General features: G+C 42.7%; 1 protein-coding gene across 1 annotated transcript in view; it reads right to left on the bottom strand.

Annotated features, from left to right (window-relative positions):
- The window catches only part of RYR2 (ryanodine receptor 2), a 697,632-nt gene that overhangs the window by 200,534 nt on the left and 469,691 nt on the right, over positions 1-27,407 (bottom strand). Inside the window, exons 50-57 of the mRNA XM_039529228.1 lie at positions 26,780-27,000; positions 24,353-24,443; positions 18,343-18,483; positions 16,710-16,873; positions 12,315-12,393; positions 11,460-11,549; positions 9,761-9,898; positions 6,272-6,349 (exon numbers count right to left, since the gene is read on the bottom strand). Of these exons, the coding sequence (XP_039385162.1) occupies positions 6,272-6,349; positions 9,761-9,898; positions 11,460-11,549; positions 12,315-12,393; positions 16,710-16,873; positions 18,343-18,483; positions 24,353-24,443; positions 26,780-27,000 (1,002 nt within the window). The remainder of the gene's footprint in view (positions 1-6,271; positions 6,350-9,760; positions 9,899-11,459; positions 11,550-12,314; positions 12,394-16,709; positions 16,874-18,342; positions 18,484-24,352; positions 24,444-26,779; positions 27,001-27,407) is intronic.

The following is a 27,407-nucleotide window of genomic DNA, read 5'->3' on the forward strand; positions in this document are numbered from 1 at the left end:
GCAAAGATACACAGAAACCTACAGTGGTTAGGAATAGAGACTGGAAACAACAAAATAATATTTAACCTGAGAAAATTCAGCTTGAGACATTGGGGAAAAATAAGCTAAACCACAAATATTCAAAGTGACAAAGATATTGAATTTGGAAAGCAGAAATGCCAAAAGACAGCTAGGATTGGTAGTGGACCTGAAACTAGATCTATTAGAACACTGCAATCCAATAGTTTATCCACTAAGTGATATTTTAGGATTGCATATGTTAAAAAAAAAAATCATCAGAGAGACCAGATAATAGTGCCACTTCATACAACTCTGTATTAAAGCATTCAGTTCAAACATCTCAATGCCAGAAATACACAGAAAATTCAGAGAATAATAATAAACATTATGAATAAGCCAGAGGGATATAACTAAAATACAGACAAAAACCTAATTATGTGTAGAGTGACCATATGACAGCCAAAGGAGAGATGATGATAATCTACCAGTGCTGTGTGTCTGACCTGTGTTCAGTAAACTCCAGAGCAGGAGAGAAAATACTTCCAGGAGTCACAGGGGATATTAATTAGAAGTAATTGCATGTAATTAAGGGGAAAAATGAAATAGCAACAAATCATATATTTTAAGACCAATAAATACTCCTGTGTCAATACTTATTATGAAACTTAGGGCTTGTCTACACTACAGGACTATTTCGAATCTACTTAAGTCGAATTTGTGGATTCGACCTTAATAAGTCGAATTTGTGTATCCATACTAAATACACAAATTCGAACTTCTGAGTCCACATTCACGGGGCCAGCTTCGACTTTGGAAGCGGTGCACTGTGGGAAGCTATCCCACAGTTCCCGCACTCCCCGCTGCCCATTGGAATTGTGGGATTTCCCCCCAATGCATGCTGAGGGGAAAAATGTGTCGTCATTGAACCGTCAATCCCGCCCTCCCTCTCTTCCTTGAAAGCGCCGGCGGGAAATCTGTTCGCGCCCTTCTCTGGTCGGTTACAGCGCGGACGCCACAGCACTGCGAGCATGGAGCCCGCTGCGATCATCGCTGCACTTATGGCCGTTGTCAACTCCTCGCACGTTATCGTCCACCTCTTCCACAGTCAGATGCTGAGAAACCGGGCGAGGAGGCTCCGGCAGCACGGTGAGGAGAGTGGCGCAGACCTCTCAGAAAGCAGGGTACGCCGGGCAGTGGAGATCATGGTGGCAATGGGTCAAGTTCATGGTGTGGAACGGCGATTCTGGGCCCGGGAAACAAGCACAGACTGGTGGGACCGCATAGTGCTGCAGGTCTGGGATGACACAGAGTGGCTGCGAAACTTCAGGATGCGTAAGGACACTTTCCTTGAACTGTGTGACTTGCTGTCCCCTGCCCTGAAGCGCCAGGACACAAGGATGCGAGCAGCCCTGACTGTGCAGAAGCGAGTGGCCATAGCCCTCTGGAAACTTGCCACGCCAGACAGCTACCGGTCAGTAGCGAACCACTTTGGCGTGGGCAAATCTACCGTGGGGATTGCTGTCATTCAAGTAGCCCACGCAATCGTTGAGCAACTGCTCTCAAAGGTAGTGACTGTCGGAAATGTCCAGGTCATCATAGATGGCTTCGCGCGATGGGATTCCCAAACTGCGGTGGGGCTATAGATGGGACTCACATCCCTATCCTGGCACCAGCCCACCAGGCCAGCGAGTACATTAACCGAAAGGGCTACTTTTCAATGGTGCTGCAAGCTGTGGTGGACCATAGGGGACGTTTACCAACATCAACGTCGGGTGGGCGGGCAAGGTTCATGACGCGTGTGTTCAGGAACTCTGGTCTGTTTAGACGCTCCAGGCAGGCACTTTCTTCCCGGACCACAAAATAACGGTTGGGGATGTGCAGATGCCTACAGTGATCCTCGGGACCCGCCTACCCGCTAATGCCCTGGCTCATGAAGCCCTATACAGGCGCCTTGGACACTGAAAAGGAACTCTTCAACTACCGGCTGAGCAAGTGCAGAATGGTGGTGGAGTGTGCTTTCGGACGTCTCAAGGGGAGATGGCGGACCTTACTGACTCGCTCGGACATCAGCGAAAAGAATATCACCGTAGTTATTGCTGCTTGCTGTGTGCTCCACAATCTCTGTGAGAGCAAGGGCGAGACCTTTTTGGCCGCTTGGGAGGTTGAGGCAAATCGCCTGGCTGCTGTTTATGATCAGCCAGACACCCGTGCTGAGAGAATATCCCAGCGGGAAGCGATATGCATCAGGGAGGCTTTGAAAGCGAGTTTCCTCGCAGAGCAGGGTAACCTGTGACTGTCCACTTGATTTTAAGAGAGCCTGCTCATAAACCAAGTTTTCCCCACTTCCCAAGGACGTTTTAAAACTAAGGACATGTTTTAGTAATTAATAATAAATCTTTCGTTGACTTTGCATTTCTGTTTCTTCGTTGAAACATGGAAGCATTCTGTGCTGGTTAAGGTGTGCACTGATGGGTGGGTTTGCAGGAAGGGGCGAGGGGTGCCGTCCTTGGATAGGGGTTACCATGACGGCTGTGGGTTTGGGCGTTGGACGGGGTGTGGGGTGTGGGGGAAGGGTGAGTATCTGCCCCTGGATGAGGTCTCTTTTTGGGGCTCGGGGCACCGGGGAGGATCGTGACTACGGTCCAAATGCATGTGAAGGGAAGCCTGCCTTTACATTCGGGGATGTCAGGCACCAGGACCCTACACATCAAGGAAAGACCCGTGTCAGATTACACCACACAGACTGTCCCTGGTGCCTAGTGACTGCAGTCTGTGTGTGCCCTGCAGTTGACCCTGCCCCAAGTCTGTACCCTGGTAATGTGGGCTATGCACTGTAATTAAAAATCCCCCACAAAGTCTTCTGACACGAGAACGTGACGGAAACAGAGAGTAACAGCAAACCGCTTTTAATAATGTTATACACAGTGGGGGTTGAAACTTGGATTTGGGACTGGGTGATCCTGTAAGGGAAGAACTTCTACAAATTTACAGCGCGAGAGGTGTCTTGTACATTAGCGCTCTGCTGCGGTGCAGTGACAGTTCTCACGGCCCCTACCGCCCCTCCTTCTTGTCTCTTTGGGTGAGGGGGGGACAGGACTTCTTGGCGTTGGAGTGCGGTTGCAGATGCACTGCAGGGGCTCTCCTCCTGCCTGTGGTCTTGCAGAACATCTACAAGGCGCCGGAGCGTGTCCGTTTGCTCCTCATTAGACCAAGCAGCGTTTGAGTCGCCTGCTGGTCTTCCTGCCGCCACCTATCCTCCCGTTCCAGGTGTGTGCGATGCTGCTGACACAGGCTCTCCCTCGACTGTCTCTGCTCTGCCGCCTCCGCTCTGGAGCTGGCCATCAGTTCCTGGAACATGTCGTCCCTTGTCTTTTTCTTTCGGCGTCTAATCTGAGCCAGCCTCTGCGAGGGGGATGGCGGGGCAGTCCGTGAAGGAGCCGAAGCTGTGTGATGCGAAAAAGTAGGTGATTTCCTTGAACAAATACATGTTTGCCAACAGTAAACACAGTCTAGTCATTTTCAGTTAAGAAGACCAAACAGGGAACCAAGTCTCAGGAGATCTCGGAACTAGTCCGAGATTTCGGAATACGCTCTCATTGGCGGCGCGATTGCACTGGATAGCGCACAAGCGAGGAGAGACAGCTGCATCCCTCTTGCACAAAGTCCTGGTAAGCCTTACAGTACAGACTGCTTATCAGATAGTGCTTAGCTGTGCTCTCCTGCTGGAGGCAATGTGCAAAGCAGAAAAGATGGGCGTTATGCGGCATCTCCCGCCAGTGACCGCGAAAGACCCCTGTATGCTTTTCCTCTGAGGCCTGCAACACGTGGCTGTTAAGCGAGGGTCATTCTTATGCAAAGTAAAACTCTGTTAAGCGAGGGTCATTCTTATGCAAAGTAAAACTCTGTTAAGCGAGGGTCATTCTTATGCAAAGTAAAAGTCTACCATGCACAATAGTAACAGTACACTAATTCCACTAATTAGATGCAGCACTTCCACAACGACATCACCCTGAGGCGTGTCAGGCGCACACAGAGAGAGCGGATGTTAATAGAAGCCCTGCACAGACCAGGACCCTACGCTGCCATGCTCATAGGCGATGGTCCCCCTCTACCTGAGGATGGCATGGCGCGGAAGAGTGTGCTTCAACGGAGCACCCAATAAAGCACCTCTCCCAAGAAACCTCTTGCTGAGGCTTTTCCAGCTGCTCTCTGAGAGCTTTTTTGAAATATCCCCAGAGGACTATTGCTCCATTGCTGTTTGTGTAGACCTGCTGTTTGTTTAGTTTCATATTTAAAAATGTTTATATAGTATTTCTATTTTTATATAAATCCCTGTTTCTTAAAAAAATAAATGTTTCCCTGTTTGTAGCACTTACCGCCTGATCCTTCCCCTGATTCCGAGTCCTGGTTAACGGGCGGGGACGGTTGGTAGGGGATCTCTGTGAGGGTGATGAAGAGATCCTGGCTGTCAGGGAAAGCGGGAGTGGGTTCGATGTCGCCTGCGCCGTCCTCTAAAGACCCTTCCTCATCTTCCCCATCGGCGAACAGGGAAGGGGAACTGTCCCGGTACACTATTCCGTCCTCGGAGTCCACCGTCACTGGTGGGGCACTGGTGGCAGACCCACCTAGAATGGCATGCAGTGCCTCGTAGAAGCGGCATGTCTGGGGCTGGGCTCCGGCTCGTCCGTGTGCCGCTCTGACTTTTTGATACCCTTGTCTTAGGTCCTTCACTTTCACGCGGCACTGCATCGCATCCCGGCTGTATCCTTTGTCTTTCATGGCTTTAGAGACCTTCTCGAAGGTCTTCGCGTTCCGCTTGTTGGAGCGCAGCTCCGAGAGCACAGACTCCTCGCCCCACACAGCGATCAGATCCTGGACTTCCCGGTCACTCCATGCTGGGGACCTCTTTCTATTCTGGGATTGCCCGGACTCCTCTGCTGGAGAGCTCTGCATCGTTGCAGGTGCTGCGGAGCTCGCCCCGATGTGCAACCAGAACGTCAGATTCAAACCGCCCAGACAGGAAAATGAATTCAAATTTTCGCGGGTCATTTCCTGTGTGGCTGGCCAGAGAATCCAAGCTCGGAATGCTGTCCAGAGCGTCAACAGAGTGGTGAACTGTGGGATAGCTCCCGGAGCTGCTAAGTTCGATTAGCATCCACACCAAGCCTAATTCGAGCTAGCAAGTGCGAATTTAGCGTTACTCCACCTGCCGGGGTGGAGTACCAAATTCGAACTAAAGAGCCCTCTAGTTCGAATTAAATGGCTTCCTGGTGTGGACGGTTGAGCGGTTAGTTCGAATTAACGCTGATAAATTCGAATTAAAGTCCTAGTGTAGACCAGGCCTTACATACATTTCTGCATCCCCTGCTGTATCAAAGATACATAGGAGGCTTAAGTTAGGCACAGAGAAAGAGGAATGCTGAGATTGTGGACATGGTAAGTACCACCACTTCTCTTTTCCGTTTCTACAGTGTTTCAAAACTTTCATTTTGTTATTAGAATTGCTGGGCAAAGAGAATCTAGAATTTCATTTCACAATGGAAAAAACTAGAGCACCTTGTTCTTGGTCAGCGACTTCAAGCAATCAACTTGGTGATGAATCTGGATATGAAACTCACAGGAAGTTATTTCTAAGGGAACTGTGTGTGTGGTGGCCATCCTGATTTATCAGATGATAAACAATATTGACTCAGCAGATCTTAATAGCAGTGAAAGCATTGGTAAAGATCTGTAAATCAACCACAGCTGATAATATTTCTGTAAAAATAAATACTTTTAAAACATCACTGTCCATTTATTTATCACTTCAAAAGTTATTTTATTTTTACTGGCTACTGATTATAAATCTGATGAAAGATTAAAATTGAAAAAATCATGCCCCCAGTTAATTTCTCTCTTTCCTTCTTCATAAATACAAGGTGGTTTTTCATAAGGCTGACTCAAGACCTGGCATTTATTTATTTTAGAAAGAAGAGTAGTGAGGCATTTATTTTGAAAAACAGCAGACCATGAACTTTGCTAACAGCTACGCATAAAAATAAAAGACGGATCTTGCAAGCCCTTGTGTGCAGAACTCCCATTAATATCATCAGATGTTTTGCACACAAGGGGTTTCCAGGGTTAATTGTCCCCTAAGTAAAATGTTTTCAGCCTTAACAATGCCTTTTGAACGAACTAAAACTACAGGACACTGAACTTTTATTTTACATAAATCCACAAAAGAAAATTTAATGCATTTATATTTTTTTAACTTAACTACAATAAGACTTACATGCAGATCTCTGGAGAGGGTAACGTTGCTCATGTCGATAGCTCGAGGGCTGTAACCATGGGCAGCGTCTACAGACACCTGAATGATCGATGTGCAAAAAAGCAATGAAGTATTACAAATACTAGGTCCTAATAGATTCATGTCACCTAGATAGTCTAGGCAATCAACCAGCTAAAGAAAAAGCAAACTTGAGGTAGAAAGGAGCATTTACATGTACATTGGCAGAAAAACGGAGCATTACATGAGAGTTACTTGAGTTTTCTTTTCTTTTTTTGCCTGACAGCAGTAATACTAAAAATGGAACAGATTAACTGGAACCAGGGGTAGATTTAAGAATGCAGATTAGTCAGTTACAATGCAAACATTGCCAGTTATTTCCAGAGAAAGGTCACAATCAGGCAAAAATCTCTTTTGCTTAAATAGAAGTTTTGCCTGAATAAAGATTTCAGATTTGAGCTCAGTGTGAAAAATACTGTATTAAAGAATTACGACCAAACCACCAAGTTTTGTATAGAATTTATTCTAAAAAAGTAGAGATGGACCTGAATTAAAACCACAGATCCCAAACGCTGGGGGAAGTTCAGACACAGATCTGGGTTAAAACTTTGCAGTTCAACCCCATCGCTACAAAAGACAGTGAAACCCAAACAAGTAAATCCATTCTGTATTTCTCTACTCAGAAAACACTATCCTCTGGGAAATTCTCTCCCCTTTGTCACAGAATCTCCTATAGGACATCTTCAGAATACAATGGCTGGTGCAAGAGGTGTGGCTGGGATGTCCTATGTCTTGGCAATCCCTGGCAACCATATCAGCTCCTCGGAGCCGCCTAGGGTGACCAGACAGCAAGTGTGAAAAATTGGGACGTGGGTGGGGGGTAACAGGAGTCTATATAAGAAAAAGATCCCAAAATCAGGACCGTCCCTATAAAATCGGGACATCTGGTCACTCTAGAGCTGCCACTAGTCAATGTAAATTACAGCAGCTTAAAGGTACTCTAATATACCCCAAGAACTAGCTCGGCACTCAGTGGCCAGTACTGAGGGGGGAGACAAAGGACACATTTATATCACAACCCTGCCCCGAAGCTATGCCAAGCACTACTACAAAGCTGCCAAGGAGCCTAGCCTGTATGCAGAAATTGATATTGAAGCTATATTGTCATTTCTACAACCTTTTGTATTGACAAAATATTGAATCCATATTAACATTTCACAATGACAAAAGCTAAATACTTAAGCAGTATGTTTAACCAGAATTTAGTTCTCTCTGATTACCCAAGCATGACTTTAGAAATGGACTTCAAAATCCAGATGAATTCAACAATGTGTCAAAAAGCCATGATATTTTCTCTCAAACTTGTGTTCTAGGACAGTGTATTTCATTGTGAAAAGACCAGATTTTAGTATTGATGAGAGATTTGCTTTCTTGAATTTTCTTCAAGAACACACTAACACAAAGGGGATAAGGCCAGACAGTGAGATACCAGTAACTAGCTCCGTGACTATGCTTACTAAACAGGGCTTTGGAGCAGAGCCCAGAGCTGGAGCGCAGAGCAGCTCCGGAGCAGTGGAGCTGCAGGTTTTTGACTGGAGTTGGAGCGGAGCCGGAGCACAGCTCCAAAGCCCTGATTACTAAAGGTACAGTATTGGCAAAAAAAGAAATCCTCAGTACTATTGTTAGAACCTTTAGATTAGGAATGACTGGAAATTTTGCCAAAAGTGTTTTTGATGGAAAACTGAGCACTGATTCAGATCTTCAAATGTGAGAGTTAAAAAACCAAACAAAAAAAAAAACCAAACAAAAAAACAGTCATTTCTGTGATTGGGTCTAAAATAGCATCAGTCTTCATAATGACACTTACGTCTTCTGAAAATATTTATATTTATGTACTGGAAAGTCAATGGACCCCTTTGAAAAATGCCTCCTGTTGATCCTTAAGAATATCTTTTAGGACAGTGTATTTAGAATGATACACACAACTTCTATGAACAACAGACTGAAAACATATTACTTCATTTCTCACTGACACAAAATAATGTTTTTCTAATGACAACAGTTCAAACAGCACTGTACGTAAGAATGGCCACACTGGGTCAGACCAATGACCAGTCTAGCCTATTATCCTGTCTTCTGACAGTGGACAGTGCCAGATACATCAGAGGGGATGAACAGAACAGGGCAATTATAGAGTGATCCATCCCCTGTCATCCAGTCCCAGCTCCTAGCAGTCAGAGGACACCCAGCGCATGAGGTTGCATCCATGACCATCTTAGCTAATAGCCAATGATGGACCTATCCTTCATGAACTTATCTACGGTAATTGTTTTTTGAGGACAGATATTATTTTGGCAACATGTTCCACAGGTTAACTGTGCATTGTGTGAAGAAGTACTTCCTTATGTTTGTTTTAAACCTGCTACTATTTTCATTGGGTGACCCCCTGTTTTTTGTATTATGTGAGAGGAATTAACATTTACTTTCTCCACACCATTTATTGTTTTAAAGACTCTCTCATATCCCCCCTTAGTCATCTCTTTGTGAAGCTGAACAATCCCAGTTTTTTTAATCTCTCCTCATATGAAAGCTGCTTCATGTCACTCATCATTTTTGTTGCCCTTCTCTGTACTTTTCCAATTCTAATATATCTCTTTTGAGATGGAGTGGGCAGAACAGCATGAGTATTCAAAGTGTGAGCATACCATGGGTTTATATAGTGGCATTATGATATTTTCTGTCTGATTATCTATCCCTTTCCTCACATTCTTAGTTTTTTTGACTGTTGCTGCACATTGAGAAGATGTTTTGAGAGAACTATCCACAATGACTTCAAGATCTCTTTCTATAGTGGTAACAGCACATTTAGACCCTATTGTTTTCTATGTGCAGTTGGGGTTATGTTTTCCAGTGTGCCTTACTTTGCATTACATTACCATAAAGAGTAACATAACTGACTCTAAACAAAGTGAAAAAAATAATAAATTGCATTAATTTTTCAATCTCAAATTTAAAAAAATGTTGAATACCAAATTACGTGGGAAATACTCTGTAGGGAGATCTAACCAACTGGACATTTTCAGCTTGTTAATTCAGTCTTTTTGAGATGTATTTTTTATTTACACAAAGTTTTCTTTTTTTTTTTTTTTTTTTAAACCACAAGCATTTTTTCACGCTGGCACAATTTGTAAGCATGGTAACAGATTTTGCTTAGACTTTCATGTTTGGGCTATGGCCGAACAGGGAACATTACAACTGAAAAGGAGAGTTTTCAGGAAGTTTTGAGCATGTGAAACAAGAGGTTAATAGACATGTGAACTTTAGCTTCAAGTGAGTGCTATAATAAAGGCACATGGGGGAAGCTCAAGAACATCCCAAGTAGATTTTGACACTTGCATTTTAAATACACCATCCCAGTAAAAAGACAGGCACACACACAATATCAGTACATAGTCATTAATAAAATGGCTTGATGCCTAACACAGTACTCACCTGACTTGTCTGAGATATGCGACGTGTCCGATTATAAAGGGCCATACTATCTCCCTCCCTTGTCCTTTCAATCCGCCATCCCCAAGCTAGCATGGTTTTCAAAGATTCCTTGATTGGCCACCGATAAATTTCTTTTTCCTAGGGGAAGTACACATGGGAGTGACTGATGATTATATAACTGAGTGGAATAAAATCTGATGCATTATTACTAGCCCTCTGCCCTGTTGTGTAGCACTGCAAATTTACATCCATTGAGACAAACTGCAAACAGTCTGCAGTGGAATAGAAACAGCAAAGAAACCGTCTGTGCATAGATAAGGAGGCCAATTAAGAGAAATAGTAAAGACAACTATTTATTCCCAAATCACTTATGTGAACCAAATCATATGGACATGAGACTGAAAAAGTTCATATATCACATGGATGAATAAGGCTACGTTTCAGTCACGGGTATTTTTAGTAAAAGTCACGGACAGGTCATGGGCAGTAAACAAAAATTCATGGCCCGTGACCTGTCCATGACTTTTACTATATACCCAACTAAAACTTCGGGAGGGCTGCCCAGGGATGCCATGGGTGCTGGGGGAAGGTGGCCTGGGTGCTTGGGGTTGGGAGGGGGTGGGCGCCGGCCCACAGCCCGGGACCCCTGCTGGTGCTGGAGGGGGAAAGGGCAGCCGTGCATAGCCCGGGACCCCCGCTGGTGATGGAAGGGGGGTTGGTGGGGCCGGCAGGCTTCCTAACTGGCTATGTGCCCCCCCACACACACACACTAGCAGAGTTTGGGTGTGGGAGGGGGCAGCGGGTTGGGGCCCAGGATAGGGTGAGGCAGGCTCTGGGCAGCGCTTACCCAGGGGGCTCTCCGAAAGTAGTGACATCCCCCACTCTCAGCTCCTAGGTGGAGGAATGGTCAGGCAGCTCTGCATTCTGCCTCCACCTGCAGACACCACCCCTGCAGCTCCCACTCTCTGGGAACTGCCCCTGCAGTGGCCAGTGTCACTGGCGCAGGGGCTGCCTGAGCTGCCCCTGAGCCAGACGCACCGGCCGCAGCATATGTCATGAAAAGTCATGGAGTCCGTGACAAACTTGCAGCCTTACGGATGAGTTATGCAGAAGAGGTTTGGCTCTGCCGTGGCCTCAGAATCAGAGGGCTGATGGTGATAATGACAGTGCATTGTGCTAGCACGCTCTAATATGAATATAAAGGTGACAAGAATTGTTAATTATCGTGTGTACCAAGGTACTTTTTCTAGTCCTTGAAATAAACACCAGACCAAACTAGACAAAGGCTATGTCTTCACTGATCGAAAAGGCATGTTTTTATTGTGGGATAACGAAAACATGTTTGCTATCACACATTGTAAAAACATAGTGGAGACAATGCACTTTAGTTTTACCACAAGGTAAACTCGGTGAGGTCAATTATGATTGGGGGCTATGGTGCTGACCTCACCAAGCTATCTTGCAAGAAAAACTACAAGTGTTTTGTCTCCACTTAGGATTGCACAGTGAGGTAACAATCACATTAGTTATCTTGCTGTGTAAAACAAAACAAAAATAAAAACAAACAAAAAACATCTTTATGTCAGTGAAGACAAAGCCACAATGCCAAATTTCACAAACAGCCAGTTGCCTCTTATCAAAGATAGAGAAACAAATGTTTAGAAACACCTGTGTAATGAAGAATGAACAAATTCCTCACCTTTTCTGATAATAGTTTATATTGTTTCATTAATGGCTGCACCCTGGAAGACTCAGAATATGTTTCACCATATATCCATCCATTTGCAAACTGAAAAAAGTGAAGGAAGAAAGGAAAAAGCAGCAGGAATATGATGAAAGAATCATCAGAATTCTTATATTTATTTACTTATGAAAAAGAATTGGGGTAATGCTTCTGTAAGACACTTTTTTTATTCAAGTCCAAATTTTTTACTCCCTTTCCCACCAGCCTCTCACAACCTAACTTCCTGCCCCCACCCCGCGCGCGCGCACACACACACACACACACACACAGGAATCAGTTAGGTACAGTGTCATTTTTACTTCTGAATGTCCAGACTTTTGTTATTTTATCACAACATTTATGTTAACTTAAAGTAAATACATTTGAATATACTTTCTTAGTTACTATTCTACCAGGGTGTCTGTATGAAAAGAGACAACACTCTTTGAGGCATAGACAGCAGATTTTAACACCAAGCCTGTGGTTTTTACAGAGATATAAAATATCTTTTGAAAAAGTAAAACAAAGTTTGAAGTAACAAAACGACTTAAAAATCTACCAATTACATTTTTCTCAAATGCTGTAAAAGTTAAAACACACACACACAAACACAAAATGCTGGTAGTATGTTCAAGATCTGACCAGATGAGTGCAGTTATAGAATTCTTGAAAAAAGCAACTCTAAGATAAAAATGATGATACAGTCTTAGCCAGACATCTGATGTAATGCAACAACAACCTCAAAAACTTGAGTAAAAACTTAAGTAGAATCCTCAGAAAATATCCATAATATTCTGAATGCATTTTGATATGAAAATAATATAACGTTACCTTTTCCATTGACCATTTATCATGAGAATGTTCTGCATATTTGTTAATGAAATATTCTAGCTTTTCAGGAATTGTAATACTGAAAAAGAAAAGAACATGTTTCAATACATTATATACGTTATAATTTGAAAGGGTTCTTTTTAAAGAAAATTTCTGAAAAACTATAGAGCACTATATATTCCCAGTTAGAGTGTACTGTTGTGCTGGCTTCCCCATACAGATTCTGATACAAAACCCACTGAAAATCAGTGAAAAGTCTCCTATAGGCTGCAGACATATCAGTTGGAAGAGACAGAGGAGGAGAAAGACCTGGGTGTATTAGTTGATCACAGGATGACTATGAGCCACCAATGTGATGAGGCCATGAAAAAGGCTAATTTAGCAATCCTAGGATGCACCAGTAGATACAGAAAAATGTTAGTACCATTATACAAGGCACTGATGAGACCACATCCGGAATACCGTATGCAATTCTGGTCTCCCATGTTTAAGAAAAATGAATTCAAACTGAAACAGGTGCAGAGAAGGGCTACTAGGATGATCCGAGGAATGGAAAACCTACTTTATGAGAGGAAACTCAAAGAGCTTGGCCTGTTTAGCCTACCAACAGAAGGCTGAGGGGAAATATGATTGCTGTCTATAAATACATCAGAGGGATAAATGCCAGGGAAGGAGAGGAGTTATTTAAGGTAAGTGCCAATGTTGATACAAGAACAAAGGGCAATAAACTGGCCATCAACAAGTTTAGGCTTTAAATTAGATGAAGGTTTCTAACCAACAAATGAGTGACATTTTGGAACAGCCTTCAAAGGGGAGCAGTGGGACAATAAACTTACCTGGCTTTGCGACCGAGCTTGATAAGTTTATGGAGGGGACGTTGTGATGAGACTGCCTACAATGCCATGTGGCCTATCAGTAACTGCTAGCAGGAAATATCCCCAATGGCTGGAGATGGCACACTAGATGGGGAAGACTCTGAGTTACTACAGGGAATTCTTTCCCAGGTGTCTGTCTGGTAGGTCTTGCCAATGTGCTCAGGGTCCAACTAATTGCCATATTTGGGGTGGGAAGGAATTTTCCCCTAGGCCATATTTTCAGAGACCCTGAGAGTTTTTTGCCTTCCTCTGTAGCATGAGTCACTTGCAGGTTTAAACTAGAGTAAATGATGGATTCTCTGTAACCTGAAGTCTTTAAATCATGATTTGAGGACTTCAGTAACTCAGCCACAGGTTATGTGTCTATTACAGGAGTGGGTGGGTGAGGTTCTGTGGCTTGAGATGTGCAAGAGGTCAGACTAGATGATCACAATAGTCCCTTTTGGCATTAAAATCTATGAGTATAATGACTTACAAAATATACTGAAGTTTTCTGATATGGGTTTAGATTATTAACATCAACTTATTTGTGTTTTAAAATATATTTCAGTTCCTATTTTCCAGAAATACAGTGCATATTATATACATAATGTAAATTCGCTGTCAACCACCTCTTGTTAAAGCATATTATAAACCTGTAAATTTCATTATGTAATTGAAATATGGGAGTTTATAGCCACTAAAAAAGTTACAAATTTCAGATCCCATTGAATACCTAAAAGCCAGTCAATATGAAAAATAAAAAAAATCAATAAACTCAATACGCAAATAAACTAGCAATCTTTCAGTGTGCAAGAGGGTACTTAAGTTGAAGTTGATTTACCACTACAGGAAGAGCAGTAATACTTTTCTTCCAAACAAAAACAAATACTATAGAACAGTGGTCACCAACTGGTCAATCACGATTGACTGGTTGATCCTAGAGGATTCTCCCAGTCGATCGCAATCTCTGGCAACACAGTGGGGTTGCTGCTAAGACAGGCTCCCTACCTGCCCCGCCCGACGCTGCTCCCGAAAGCAGCCACACAGCCCCATGAATGGGGTGCAGGGCTCTTGCAGAGAGGGGCAGTGCGCAGAGCCACGTGCCAAACACCCTCCCACCCAGAGGCCACAGGGGTGCATTGGTCCCTTCCAGGAGCAGCGTGGGGCCGAGGCAAGCAGGAAGCCTGCCTTAGCAGTAAGTGCTGCCCAGCAGAAGGCTGCACCCCAAACCCCAGCACTAAGCCTCTTCCCAGAGCCAGCATCCTAAAGCAGCCCTGAACCCTCTCCTGGAGCCAGCACCCCAAACCAGCCTGGAGCCCTCTCCCGGAGCCAGCACCCTAAACCAGCCCTGAGCCCCCTCCTGGAGCCAGCACCCCATACCCCCTCCTGCACCCTGACCCCTCCCAGCACCTCTACCCCAGCCCTGACCCCCCTCCCAGAGCCAGCACCCTGTACCCCCTCCTGCACCCCAACACTCTGCCCCAGCCCAGAGTTCCCTCCTGCACCCCAACCCCCAGCCCCAGGCTCAGCCCAAAGTCCCCTCCCACGCGAACCCCTTGGCTCCAGCCCAGAGCCAGCATGCCTTCCCAAACCCCAAACCCCCTACCCGAGCCCAGTGAAAGTGAGTGAGGTTGGAGGAGAATGAGTGATGGGGGGCGGGGGAACGGAGTTAGTGGGGTGGGAATTTGGGGAAGGGGCAGGGCCGATCCAGGGTTGCCCTTAAATTCAAAAAGCGATCTTGGGCGTAAAAAGGTTGGAGACCACTGCTATAGAACATTTTCTAATGAACAATTTATCATACAAAGCAGTTTCCTACACTTGTGTTCTTACAAAAGAATAGGAAAATTGCTTATTGATAATTGTTTGTCCTAGTACCCTCTTCTCCCATTCTATGACAGCACATTAAGGGATAGACAATGTTATAGTGCCATCTACTGGGAAGCAAGGAGAGTCTGTCCTTTAATCCTTTGTCATAGGATCAGAGAAAAGAGAGATGTACAACAGTAATTATTCCAAGTAGTTAACAATTAGTGTAGTACTGTGCAAAAATGTATCCAGGTACCAAGTAGGAAGAAGCCACCAAAAAAATCATCATGTGCACTCAGCAGGGTTTGGGTTTTTTTTTTGGGGGGGGGGGGGGGGATGGGGGGGAGAGGCACGATACAGTACTTTGTAAATATAACAAATTGCAGCTGCAGTTAAGGCTGCAGCAATATCACCTATAATCACTTCTGAAGAGGGTCAGAAATGGTTAGCACTTAGATGGGGGACTCGCAGGTAAACAGCTCATGACTGAGATGATATTGGTAAGGCAATACTTTTGAACCAATACTACACCAATGCCTTAATATGGCACTAAGGGGAAACTGTGATGCTTGAGATGATGTCTTTTGAAAGAGGTTAAAAACCAGTCTTGACAAATCTTGGTCCTTGAAAGTCCCATAACAACACTTTTTCACAGCCAGGATTGTGGCCACCAGGGAGTTGGGCAAACACTAATTATTTGGTTATTTATATTCTGTCTACCTAAAATTCACCTTCCCCCCCCACCCCCCAATATCAACTGGATAAAGCAATCTTCATTTCATGTCCTAAACGGTTGTGTAAGGCTGTTATGTAGTTAGACACTTAGCACATTACACCTCACAGGTGATTGTCCTTTAGTGGTGTGCAACATGATTCCTCTATTCAGGGCTAGATTGTGGCTTTTGCAGCCACCATCACCTTATGGGTGCATGTGTGCATAAGCCCAGTGCACCAGTGGCAGTGATTCGGGGTATTCTGCCTGTTGAGTGCTGAGATAGACAGAATGCCTATAAGGGCGCTTGCGAAGCCATGCCTAGAAGTGATCTTGTTGAAGAGGTAGTATGTGGTCTTATTTCTGTCAGGCTTGTATTACCATTGTATGTGCAGAAGTATGGGGCTATGGCCACATCCAGGATGTTAAATCCACTTGAGCTTTGTGCACTTGGGGTGCATAGAATCACCGGCTCTTGTACTCATAGGACACATGGGTGGGATTCTGGCTGCCCATTGCAAAGATGTGGCAAGCTAAAGAGAGGGCTCCTTCTGCCCACTCCCCCCTTGGCACACCTGTGCAAAACAGCCAGAACGTGGCCTGTAGCTTGGAATCCTTCCAGATAAAAAGGCTTTACATAAACGTACAATCACCACCACATTTTGCAGAGTAAAATTTAAGCATCAGTCGCAGGAATTTAGTACTTGGCTCCCATTAACTATTAATTATTATTTACTTTTACAACTCCCAAAAGTGTGCTAGGTGCTTCCTAGAACAAATGGGTTCAGGTAGTTTAATTTCCAGGCTGAAAATTTATCTCACTTGTGGTAAGGTGCCCAAGGAATATATAGTGAACCACTTGTGGCTTTCATGTTTTACAACCAAACATGCCCCCCATTTTATCTTAAGGATGGTAATTCAAGATGGGCATGTAGTTATGTGTTTTCTGTACTACCATATTTCAATTACAGGCTTAAACTGTTCATGGTAAAAATGAGCTGCAACAGAAAAAGTTCATACTTTGAGGTATCAACAGGTTGTGGGTTAAAGTTCCCATCTGAATCCATTGAAGCCTGTTTTTCCATCATACTGACATAATTGGATTCCATGTAGTCTGGGGGTAAAGCTCCTGCAACTGCACTCAGGCAGGGCAAAGCCAGTTTGAACAGTTCCTGTTCATACTTCTGTGGAGAAACATGAGATAAAAAGACACAGTGTTGAATGGAGATTGTTTCCATTATTGCTGAAACTGATTCATCATTATAGCCATACATGAAACCAAATTGTCATGGAACAACTTTTTTACTCAATGTGAAATAGAATCTCAGTTCTGAAAATAAAAGAAACTGACGTCTGAACTACAATGAAATACTACTGAATACTGAAGCTAGACTTAGGACCAAATCCTGCTTTCATTGAAGTCGATGGAAAAACAATTATTCACTTTGGTGGGAGCCAGACTGGTCCCTCACAGGGTGCCAGAACAGAGTAAAGCAGGGGAATATCCAACACTTGTCCAAGAACCTGGATTTTCTATACCAAATGGCTTCCCATCATGGTGAAATCCTCATCAGGTTGGGGAAAAAAACACTATATAATGTCCAAATGTATTATCTAGTCTTGTTGAGCTAAGGTATAGACGATATTTCAAAGATAGTTTAGCTGATGTTTAAAATTTTTAAATAATCATGAAAAAAATAGCTGTAATAAACATTTGCGTGATTTAAATTTATTAAATTACCCAGTATTTTTTTCCTTCCAAGGAGGAAAAAAGCCCTGAAGAGATAATATGATGACACTTATAACAAATTAAACTTAATTTCTAGATGCATTTCATTAGTGCTACTATAGTGTATAAAATAGGGCCTGATCCTACAAACTCGTACTCATATAAGTAGTCCTTATTACAGTGAGTGAGTCCATGGAACTGAAAGGTCCTATTGTGTCAGCAAGAATTAAGTATGCTTCCCCTCTTAGTCTATAATGGCCACTGCAAAGTTAACCTTTGTCTTGTTAACCTTCAGGACACACTACAAGGCCCAATTTTCCACATTACCTGTGATGAGATAGGTGATGGGAAGGACTGAATAGAGGTGGTGTAGGACTCTGGTGGGGATTTGGTGGAGAGGTGAATTAGCATTTGTTATATTAATGCTGTTGCTGCATTAATTGATTTCATCTGTGGTAACAGATGGGTTTGTGTATCGGTGTGTTTTTTAAAGACTGTCAAGGGCAGATCATTGGAAGGCCTCTTTTACTGTACAGTAATAAGAAGTCATATAAACAAAAAGACAGATAAAATGTAAGGGTATACAAGATTGGACCCACATAGGATTGCATGGATACCATTTTATTTTTTTTAATGATTATATTTATCAAGGAAGCAGCATATTCCTTGACAAATTGTTAAACCGAAGCATTTTGAGGATCTTATAAGTAAACACTATTATTAGCTATTTGATTAAATAGTATTAAAACCACGTAGCTTTAGCACATTCTGTTGGCCACATAATCTGTTGTGCATGTAATTGATGCAGAAGAATTTATAATAAAATTACATAATTTTGATGTCATTAACTCAAGTTTGAATAGAATACTTTGAACAGAAATGATCAGCCTACATTGTAATCATGGAGAACTACATAGAAATTACCTTTTGAGACAGGGCATCAAAAATACCCCAGAACAACTTTCTGGATAAATGAAGTTCTTCTTCTGATGCAGCACCAAAGTTGCCCCACCCACCTGACAGGCAATAATACTTCCAGCATCTTTCATAATGATTTGTCAGCAACTAGAACACAAAATATTTTGAAAGCATCCAAAATATATAACATAAACACAATCAATTATTTATCCTGACATTCAAACACTATACGATCCACACAATAATTACACGAGAATAATCTCTCAATTAATTCAAGGAGTTCATGTTCTAATCTACTATTTGCCTTTAGAATCCAATACAGCAGTGGTCCCCAACCTTTCTGTGGCCAGTAGCACATTCATGTTTTCAGAAGAGTGTGGTGGGCGCCAACAATTTTTCAAGGCTTATTTTGTATTTGTACATTAAATAATACAAAAACCATCATATTCAATATTACATAATATATGAATCCAGAGAGAAGAGAGAAGCCGGAGAGAAGCCGCGAAGACAGAGAACACCGGCGCCCGCAGCCCCGGAGTACTCTGTCCCCAGCAGGTGTGGGGGCCCGGATTCTCTCCCCTGCTGGGTACTAGGCAGGTCCCATGCCTGCCGGGGACTGAGAACACCGGCACTCGCAGCCTGCAGCCCCAGAGCTCTCTGTCCCTGGCAGACATGGGGCCGCAGCTTCTCTCCCCTGTGGGGCACTAGGCAGGCCCCGCACCTGCTGGGAACAGAGAACACTGCGCCCGCAGCCTGAGTTCTCTGTCCCCAGCAGGCGCAGGGCTGCAGCTTCTCTCCCCTGCTGGGCACTAGGCGGGCACACATAAATGCCCCGGCGGGCGCCATGGTACCCGCGGGCACCACGTTGGGGACCACTGCAATACAGAAAATTCTTAATAATTATTACAATTTTACAACGGAGGCTAAGCATTTTAAAGTTTTCCCAATTCTTAATATTCTGTAATTTTTTTATATTTCAGATGAATGTTACTCCTTAAGCATGAGAAAGAAGGTGAGGTCTTCACCCTATTGAAGTCAATGGCAAAGTTCCAACAGACTTCAACAGAGCCAAGATATCACCCTGAGTGTTTGCATCCTGCATTTTATTCTGGACTCTACCAATGACTGCTGCAGGAAGAAAAGACAAGACTTCAGGAATGAGATTTTAACTAGGCAGCAAAATTATTAAGCAATAACTCATCCAGTGCAGGTCATCCTTCCTTCTGTAATCCATACAATTTGGTAAAAGGCTTCTGTCAACCTCCAACCCCTTTCTTTTGCCTGGTTTCAGAATCCTCTTGTATGAAGGATAAGTGGGTAGGGAAGAAGGGGTTGTCTCCTCACTATACTGGACATTAGGAGTCCCATCCCCATTCTCCACCTTCTTTAGAAGCTGCCTTCTCCTAACTGTCTAGTGAACAAGTATTTGCACTGGACACCTGCAAAATGGTGACAAAGTGAATTTAAAAACCTAACCTCTTTTCACCAGATCCCTGGCCTGCTGAGAGGAAACTGAAAAAACCTACATTGCCCAGGCCAATTTGGCACCAAGGGAAAAATTCCATCCCAATCCCCAAAATACAGGAAGGCCCAAAAACCTGGTCTTCCTCTAATTCCAACTGGCAGAAATGGGGAGCTTTTTCTCAGGGCACAGAATGGTGCCCTGGAAAGGGGCGGGACAGGGGAGCCCTCTCTTGGGTGGACAGGGGCTAGTAAGTTTATGTTGCCTCCTTCTGACCCATCCATCAGCCAAAAGGTCCTCCTCTTCTCATCCTCAAGTCCACAAAGAGACTGGGTTCCCATGAGGAGGGGAAGAAAGGAGGAGGAAATCTTTAAAGGGGTCAAGAGGATTTGTTTTCCTCCCTGCTGGTCCAGGCAAAGCCTTTCCACCTTTGAGGCTGAGGAAAGGGGAGCATTTTGTGACCTCTGTCCAACCTGTTCACCTCTGAGGCACAGAGTTTACCTACCTGTGAAACAGGTATAAATAATACTTACACCTCGTGTATCTCAAAGATGTATTCTTAAACTTAATTGAGATAAAGTGCTTTGAGAATTTAGATGAAAGATGCTATACAAAGGATAAATAATTATTTTAATCCTTCATGATTCTCTTAAAAACTGAACATTAAAGCTGCTCAGAGAAATAAACTCCTTGAAACATGGCAATTTTTGCTTTTAATTTTAACATTGATTGTAAAAGTTGAAAACAGAAGTGTGATAAATGAACAAATAGTACAGAAATCTAGGAATGACAGTCAGGTGTACAGCCTGCCTTTCTGTTGGGTCACCTAGATGTGCACACTCCACACCCAACAAACCTATACATTCACAGCGAAGGGAAAACAGAGTCTTTGTGTCAAAAATGGCAAGGGCTGCAGGGCTGTCACAGCGGTGGTCTTGGCCCAGCTCCCCAGTCTGGGCATTGTGACCTGGGGCAGATTTGGCAGACTACTGAGGAGAGATTTATGTCAATTGTATTTAAAGAGGTACAAATCATTGAATTTCCATACCCATGACTTTACCCACCATTTCCTCTGAACTTCACTCACCATTTCCCCTGAACTTCTAACTTTACTAAGTTTACCATGGCAGTGCCGTGATTTTTGATAAAGGCTGCTGTGACAAATCTTCAGCTCTAATAATGGCAACGGTATCGCTAAATATTCCTAAGAGCATGTATGGGTGTGTTTTGGGAAGCAGTACTGTTACAGATATGGTACAGTGAAAACTTAACTAAAATGTTGCACAGTCAAAATGAGTTATGTGACAGATAGGAGGAGACTAAAAATAATTTGTATTAATAAGTATTTTTTGATAAGTGATCTGAAACATTACGTTCAACACAGGCTGCTGGAGATTATTTTATTTCTGTACATAATTTACTTTCTATACAATTTTTTTTTCTCAAAAACCCAGGGGCAGTCTTAAATCTAAAGAAGTTATTTATGTTGAGAGCAGCATACCATTTATCATCCTGAAGGCATACTGATAGCGTTGTTCTATGACAGAAGTTCTTAACCTTTTCCATACCATGACCCTATCTTACAACAGCAAAGAGTTTCAGGACTCCCCTTTCCATCTGGCTATAAATGAAAGGAAGGGTGGTCAGAGTCCCTTGGACCTGTTTGCCCCACCCTGAGGGTCATAACCCCCAGACTGAGAATGTATGTTCTACGAAACTTTTCTGAAAGGCAACAAAAGCCAATTCTTGATATTTTGAAATTGCCTTCACGAGAAGGCAAGCACCTATAAAGTGAAATTTTTTGTCAACTCTGCAAAAGTTGCTGAGTCAGACTCTTAAGAGCAATAACAGAGCATCAGGGGGCTGCATATGTTTTTTTTTAATTATCAGAAAGAAGAGAAATGGCATTATAAAGGTATGATTCCATTGTGTCTGGAATACACCTTTTAGAAGGCTCTTGGTCCCTATTTTCATTCTATTTTAGGCCTGGTCTACACGGGGGGGGTGGGAGGGGAGGGCGGATAGATCTAAGATACGCAACTTCAGCTATGAGAATAGCGTAGCTGAAGTCGACGTATCTTAGATCAATTTAGATTGACTTCCTTCGCATCCTCGTGGCGCGGGATCGACAGCCGCCGCTCCTCCATCAACTCTACTTCTGCCTCTCGCCCTGGTGGAGTTCTGGAGTCAACGGGGAGCGTGTTCAGGGATCGATGTATCGCGTCTAGACGAGACGCGATACATCGATCCCCTATAGATCGATCATTACCTGCCGATCCGGCGGGTAGTATAGACATACCCTTAGTCTTCTGGGCTGGAATCCTGAGATTATTAGAGGTTCAAAATAGCGTCACTAAAGTGGAGGACTCTTTAGAATAGCTAAAGAATAGTTCTTGGCATGGAAGTTAAACAACGGATATATCATTCTCTCTTTACAGGAGAGTTCCAGGGCATAAAAGAAAAATACTAAGCTAGATTTTTTTTATTCATCTATTTCAACAATCCTGCAGAGAGAAAAAAAGTTCCATAGATAGATGACTCCACCTACCGGAAAGTAAACAAACAAAATATTCTGAATTACAGCCAGTATACGAGGCACCAGACCTTCATCTTCTCATAATTCAGAACAAATCACAAGACACAAAACTGAAAATATATAGTAAATTATAATAGAGATACTACATTCAAAGTTATAACTCCCTGGAATCTTCAGAAAGTCCTGCAGAGGAGGGAGGGAGGGAGGGAGGATTTTGACAACCAAAATGTAACTATATATTTGTAGCCGAGGTGTACTGCGCTCCCATGGATTTAAAAAGAGAACCCAATGTTGTATTTTCAGAACTAAACAAAGATCAAGATATGTAATGGGAAGCACCTAAACCTTCATCACACCTGTAGCTGTGACAGATATAACAATTTCCTGCCATATCCTTGGGACACCTTATTGAATTAAGTTTAAGTATCGTTAGCATCCATTCTATTAAATTAATGAATTAGTGTTATTGTGGGGCGAGACTGTATGTAACCTCTTGAGGAGGGGGATGTGACAGATGTGAGAACTGGGGATTCAAAGGACTACATTAAACAATGTGCCAGAAAAGAATGGACTTTTTGGAACAAAAAGCGTTAAGTGGTTTTCCTGGGGAATATCTAGGGGGAGGTGAATGCAAATCCCTCAACTCCAGTTATGCAAAACCCCAGTCTTTTGCAGCTATGCCCTGTCTGCTGCTGATCTAATTACTGAAGACCAAGATCAAAGGCTTGAGCTGTAAAAAGAAATGGCAGTCTGGGGGGCTGAGGATACCACAGTGTAGGCAAGACACTCTGCAGCCTGGAAAACCCCCAGTCAAGAGGGAGAGAGGCATAAGTCTCTACCCAAGAGAGGTGACAGATGAAATTAAGCATGACCTGCTTCTTATAAAAGGAAGGAGAACAGGCAAAATAAAAGGAGAATAGCTGAAAAGTCTTGCCGAAAGCTGTGTTGGGAAATCACCAGAAGCGAGTTTTCATAGTTCACTAAAAAATGTAGGATATAAGGTGGTGAATGATTCAGTTCTTGGCACGTTGAGGCTTTACTCTGTGTTGGGGATCTTGTCTAAGTCAGTATATAAGTATAACCCTTCATGGAGCAGAGCTGCAACCAGCATCAACAGGAGACAATAAAACCTTTGGAGCCTGAAGACAACTTGAATGGTAGGAAAAAGATCTGGATTCCTCAGACATCCCAGCTATCAGGCCTCATCCTCAAAGGAAACCTGCACAACACTTCCGGAAGATGAGCCTGGGAGCTTAAATTCTTAACTTTGCTAGACATTAAAAATCATGATCTTACGACACTGGATTTATGGCTTATTACAAAATTCTATAACCCACTAACCTCCCTTTTTGTCCTATGACTACAGGGATGTTAACAGGCCACTTCACCTTGAATGGTTCCCCCCTTAGAGTATGTACTAGCTTCTTATGCTAAACTATCTGCTCAATCTTGTATTTAGCGGTGACACTGAGTTCCTTTCCCAGACCTGAAGAAGAGCTCGGTAAGTTCAAAAGCTTCTCTCTCTCACCAACATAAGTTGGTTCAATAAAAGATATTACCTCACCCAGTTTTGTCTCTCTAATCTCCTTGGACCAACACAGCTACAACACTGCATACACAGAAAACGAGTCAGTTTTCTGGGAGGAGAGATACTAAACAGGCAGAGCCCAAGCTGGAGATCCTGGGGAGCCACCCAGAAATTTACATGACCTTGCTCTATTTATGCCTTGGAATCATCTCTCACCCTCTCTCCATCTTGTTTCTTTTTTACAAGGGCTTGAAGAAAGGACATAATTGGAAGGGGAGTCAGACATGAGGCATGAACTTTATGCTTCTGTGTGGATTGATCAGAAGTGAGCATTAGTGGCTGTCACAAAGAATACTCTTTCTTCTTGCTTCCTGCTAGAGTGATGACATGCTATGGTTTCCTCTACCGGATGGAGGCAAGGCAACATACAAGTAATAGTATATTGTATACAAGAAGATTAAAATACACCTTTACTGTGAACCACACATACCTTCAGAGGCATCTTTGCATGCTCATTTAATAGAGGAACATCAAACACTAATCTCCTCAGCAAGTGTTGCATCATGGAAGGCCTCAGTTGGCTGTAGGTAGACAGACAGTTTCAACAGAGCATTCAATTAGCTTTTGTACAATAAATAGACAATGCATTAAAGTAATCATACACTCCAAGGATCTGTGCCAATTGTCCTACTCCTTCAGATATTCCCAAATCCATAAAGTGATGTAATTTTGTTGGTGACACAGAAGATTAAAAATGTGTGGGAAGGAAATGGAGCACAAACAATAACAGAGGCATTCTAAACAAAACTTCCAGAATATGCTACTTCCAGCTACGTTCCAGTGTGAACAATATAAATTACAAAAAAAAAAAAAAATTGTGAAACCACAAGCTCTGAAATAGAGAAGTGAAGGACAGGTGCAAAACAGGAAATGCAATATTCTGATACTATATTTGGTATGGGCAGGGACAGCTCAGTGGTTTGAGCTGTTGCCTGCTAAACCCAGGATTGTAAATTCAATCCTTGAGTGGGACATTTAGGGATCTGGGGCAAAATCAGTACTTGGTCCTGCTAGTGAAGGCAGGGGTCTGGACTCAAAGACCTTCAAGGCCCCTTCCAGTTCTATGAGATAGATATATTTCCATATTTTTTTATCACCACGCATACTGTAACACATAAAAAAAAGCACATAAGAATAATCTTTTGCCAATATTCTTGCATTGAAGAAGCCATATAAGCTAAGTGTTGACACTGTGGACATACTATACTAGGGCCCAAAGAGTACTGGGCAGCAGATGGAATGAGAACAAACAACAGGGATTTGTCTATATGCTACTCTATAATAGGCAGAGAATATACATATAAAAAGTCTCTCAATAACAGCAAACTGTGAACAGATATGATATTGACATTATCAAGATTAAAGTATTGTTATTAACTAATATGAACTAAGGTTTAGGAAATATGACCTTTGAGAAAAGGTTAAAAACGTGAGCATGTTTAGTCTCGAGAAAAAGACAATTGAGGGGGGAACTTTTAACAGCCTTCAAATATATTAAGGGCTATTAGAGGGAGGAAAGTGATCAATTGTTTTCAATGCTCACTGACAGTAGGATTGGATTTATATGGAGCAAGAGAGATTTAAGTTACATATTAGGAAAAATCTTTCCAACTATAAGGTTAGTTAAGTACCAGAATAGGTTATCAAGGAATGTTGTGGAATCCCCATCACCGGAGGTTTTTAAAAACAGATTAGACAAGCATCTGTCAGGGATTGTCTAGGTAAAATTGGCCCCACCTCAGCACTAGATGGACTAGATGTTCTCTCATGGTCCCTTCCCACCCTATATTTCCATGATTCTATAATATATAGCATAAAGAATCCAGTACAGTGCTTTTATTTGCCCTGAACTTCAGAATTACCACCAACAATACAAGAAGGTGTGTCACTTTTGAACTGACTGGGAGGTTCATTAGGAAAAAATCATATGGGTTAAAATTTTCAAAAGTGCGTAAGTGATGTAGGTGCCTAAGCCCCACTGACTTTCAGTGGGACTTAGGTTCCTGAATGCTTGCACATTTTAAAAATGGGACCTGGGCATGTTTGAAAATTCTGCACTTGGGCTGCTAGACATGAGAAAGGAGAACATAGGCAAAAATTCCAAGATGGAAAGAGGGGGGCACAAATGCAACTGATAGGTTGGAGAGTGTGCTGATCGTGAACTACTATGTAATTAAAGATCAGCTAGGATTTAAAATGTAATTGAATAGCTTTGGCAAGCAATATAAGCTTCTATAATAAATCACCACATGGTCCTATCAGTTTGCAATGTTAAAAATGCTCTTAAAAATGATACTCTATTATGTTCCTAATTCCCTATTTATATAGAATTTTGTCCCCAATGCTGTGTGTTCTCTTAGATGCTTACTGTGGTTAATTAAGAAGAATCTGTTAATAGAACAATAACTGAAAATTGCATCTACATGTAATTACCAACTGTGCAGCTTGAATACAGTCCAGTATATATTTACACCTCTACCCCGATATAACACGACCCGATACAACACGAATTTGGATATAACATGGTAAAGCAGTGCTCTCTGGGGGTGGGACTGCGCACTCCTGCGGTTCAAAGCAAGTTCGCTATAACGTGGTTTCACCTATAATGCGGTAAGATTTTTTGGCTCCTGAGGACAGCGCTGTATCAGGGTAGAGCTGTATTTAATATATCTTTCCCAGACTCCACAAAAAAGGAAAAATACAGTATCTGAAGAGTGACAGTGTATTAAATAAAATCCATAACCATGCTACTGATAAAAGGTGACATGTAGTTAGCTACTCGGCTTTCATGCTCTTGTATATATCACATCTCAATATAGCAACTCATCTTTCTATGGAGTCAGGGATATTCACTTACCCACAAATAGAGAGTAAACATTCTTCAATGGAATCCCGCTGAGCTTTGGTAAGAGAGCAGCCCTTGGAGAGTCTGTACACAGTATGTAATAAGGAATCTATGAGGGAGGCATGGTGCTCTGTGCCAGCAAAAAGAGGAGCACATCTGGTCAACAAAGGCAAGACTGCAGTACAAAGGTATCGATTCAGAGCCAAGGCCATGTCTGTAGCACTCAGAGCAGCCTACGAAACAAATTAAACACTAACAATGAGGCTTGTTTGATAAATATTGTTACAAAGGAAAATAACTACATTTTGCAGTTTTTGCTTTCATAGTAGATACAAAAGGAATTAATTTTCGAAGGCACAAAGGGGAAACTCTCCTCCCTACATGCCACGTATGATACATTTACACACCATTTTTTCAAACATACTATAATTGTTTTGTGGAAAATGTCAAAGAAGGTGGTGAAATTTGGAAAAGCAATGAGACTTAATACACGGAGAGAGACAGACAGACAATATACATCTTACAGCATGGACATTCCATTCTAACCTCCCATATTCAGTCACTTGTTACTTTCCAAACATGTCACTTACTGTGTAGAGATTTTTCCAGATGAAAAATTGTATTTTAAAAAATCCAATTA

This window comes from Mauremys reevesii, linkage group 3 (assembly GCF_016161935.1).
Source record: "Mauremys reevesii isolate NIE-2019 linkage group 3, ASM1616193v1, whole genome shotgun sequence".
NCBI classification, from domain to species: domain Eukaryota; kingdom Metazoa; phylum Chordata; order Testudines; family Geoemydidae; genus Mauremys; species Mauremys reevesii.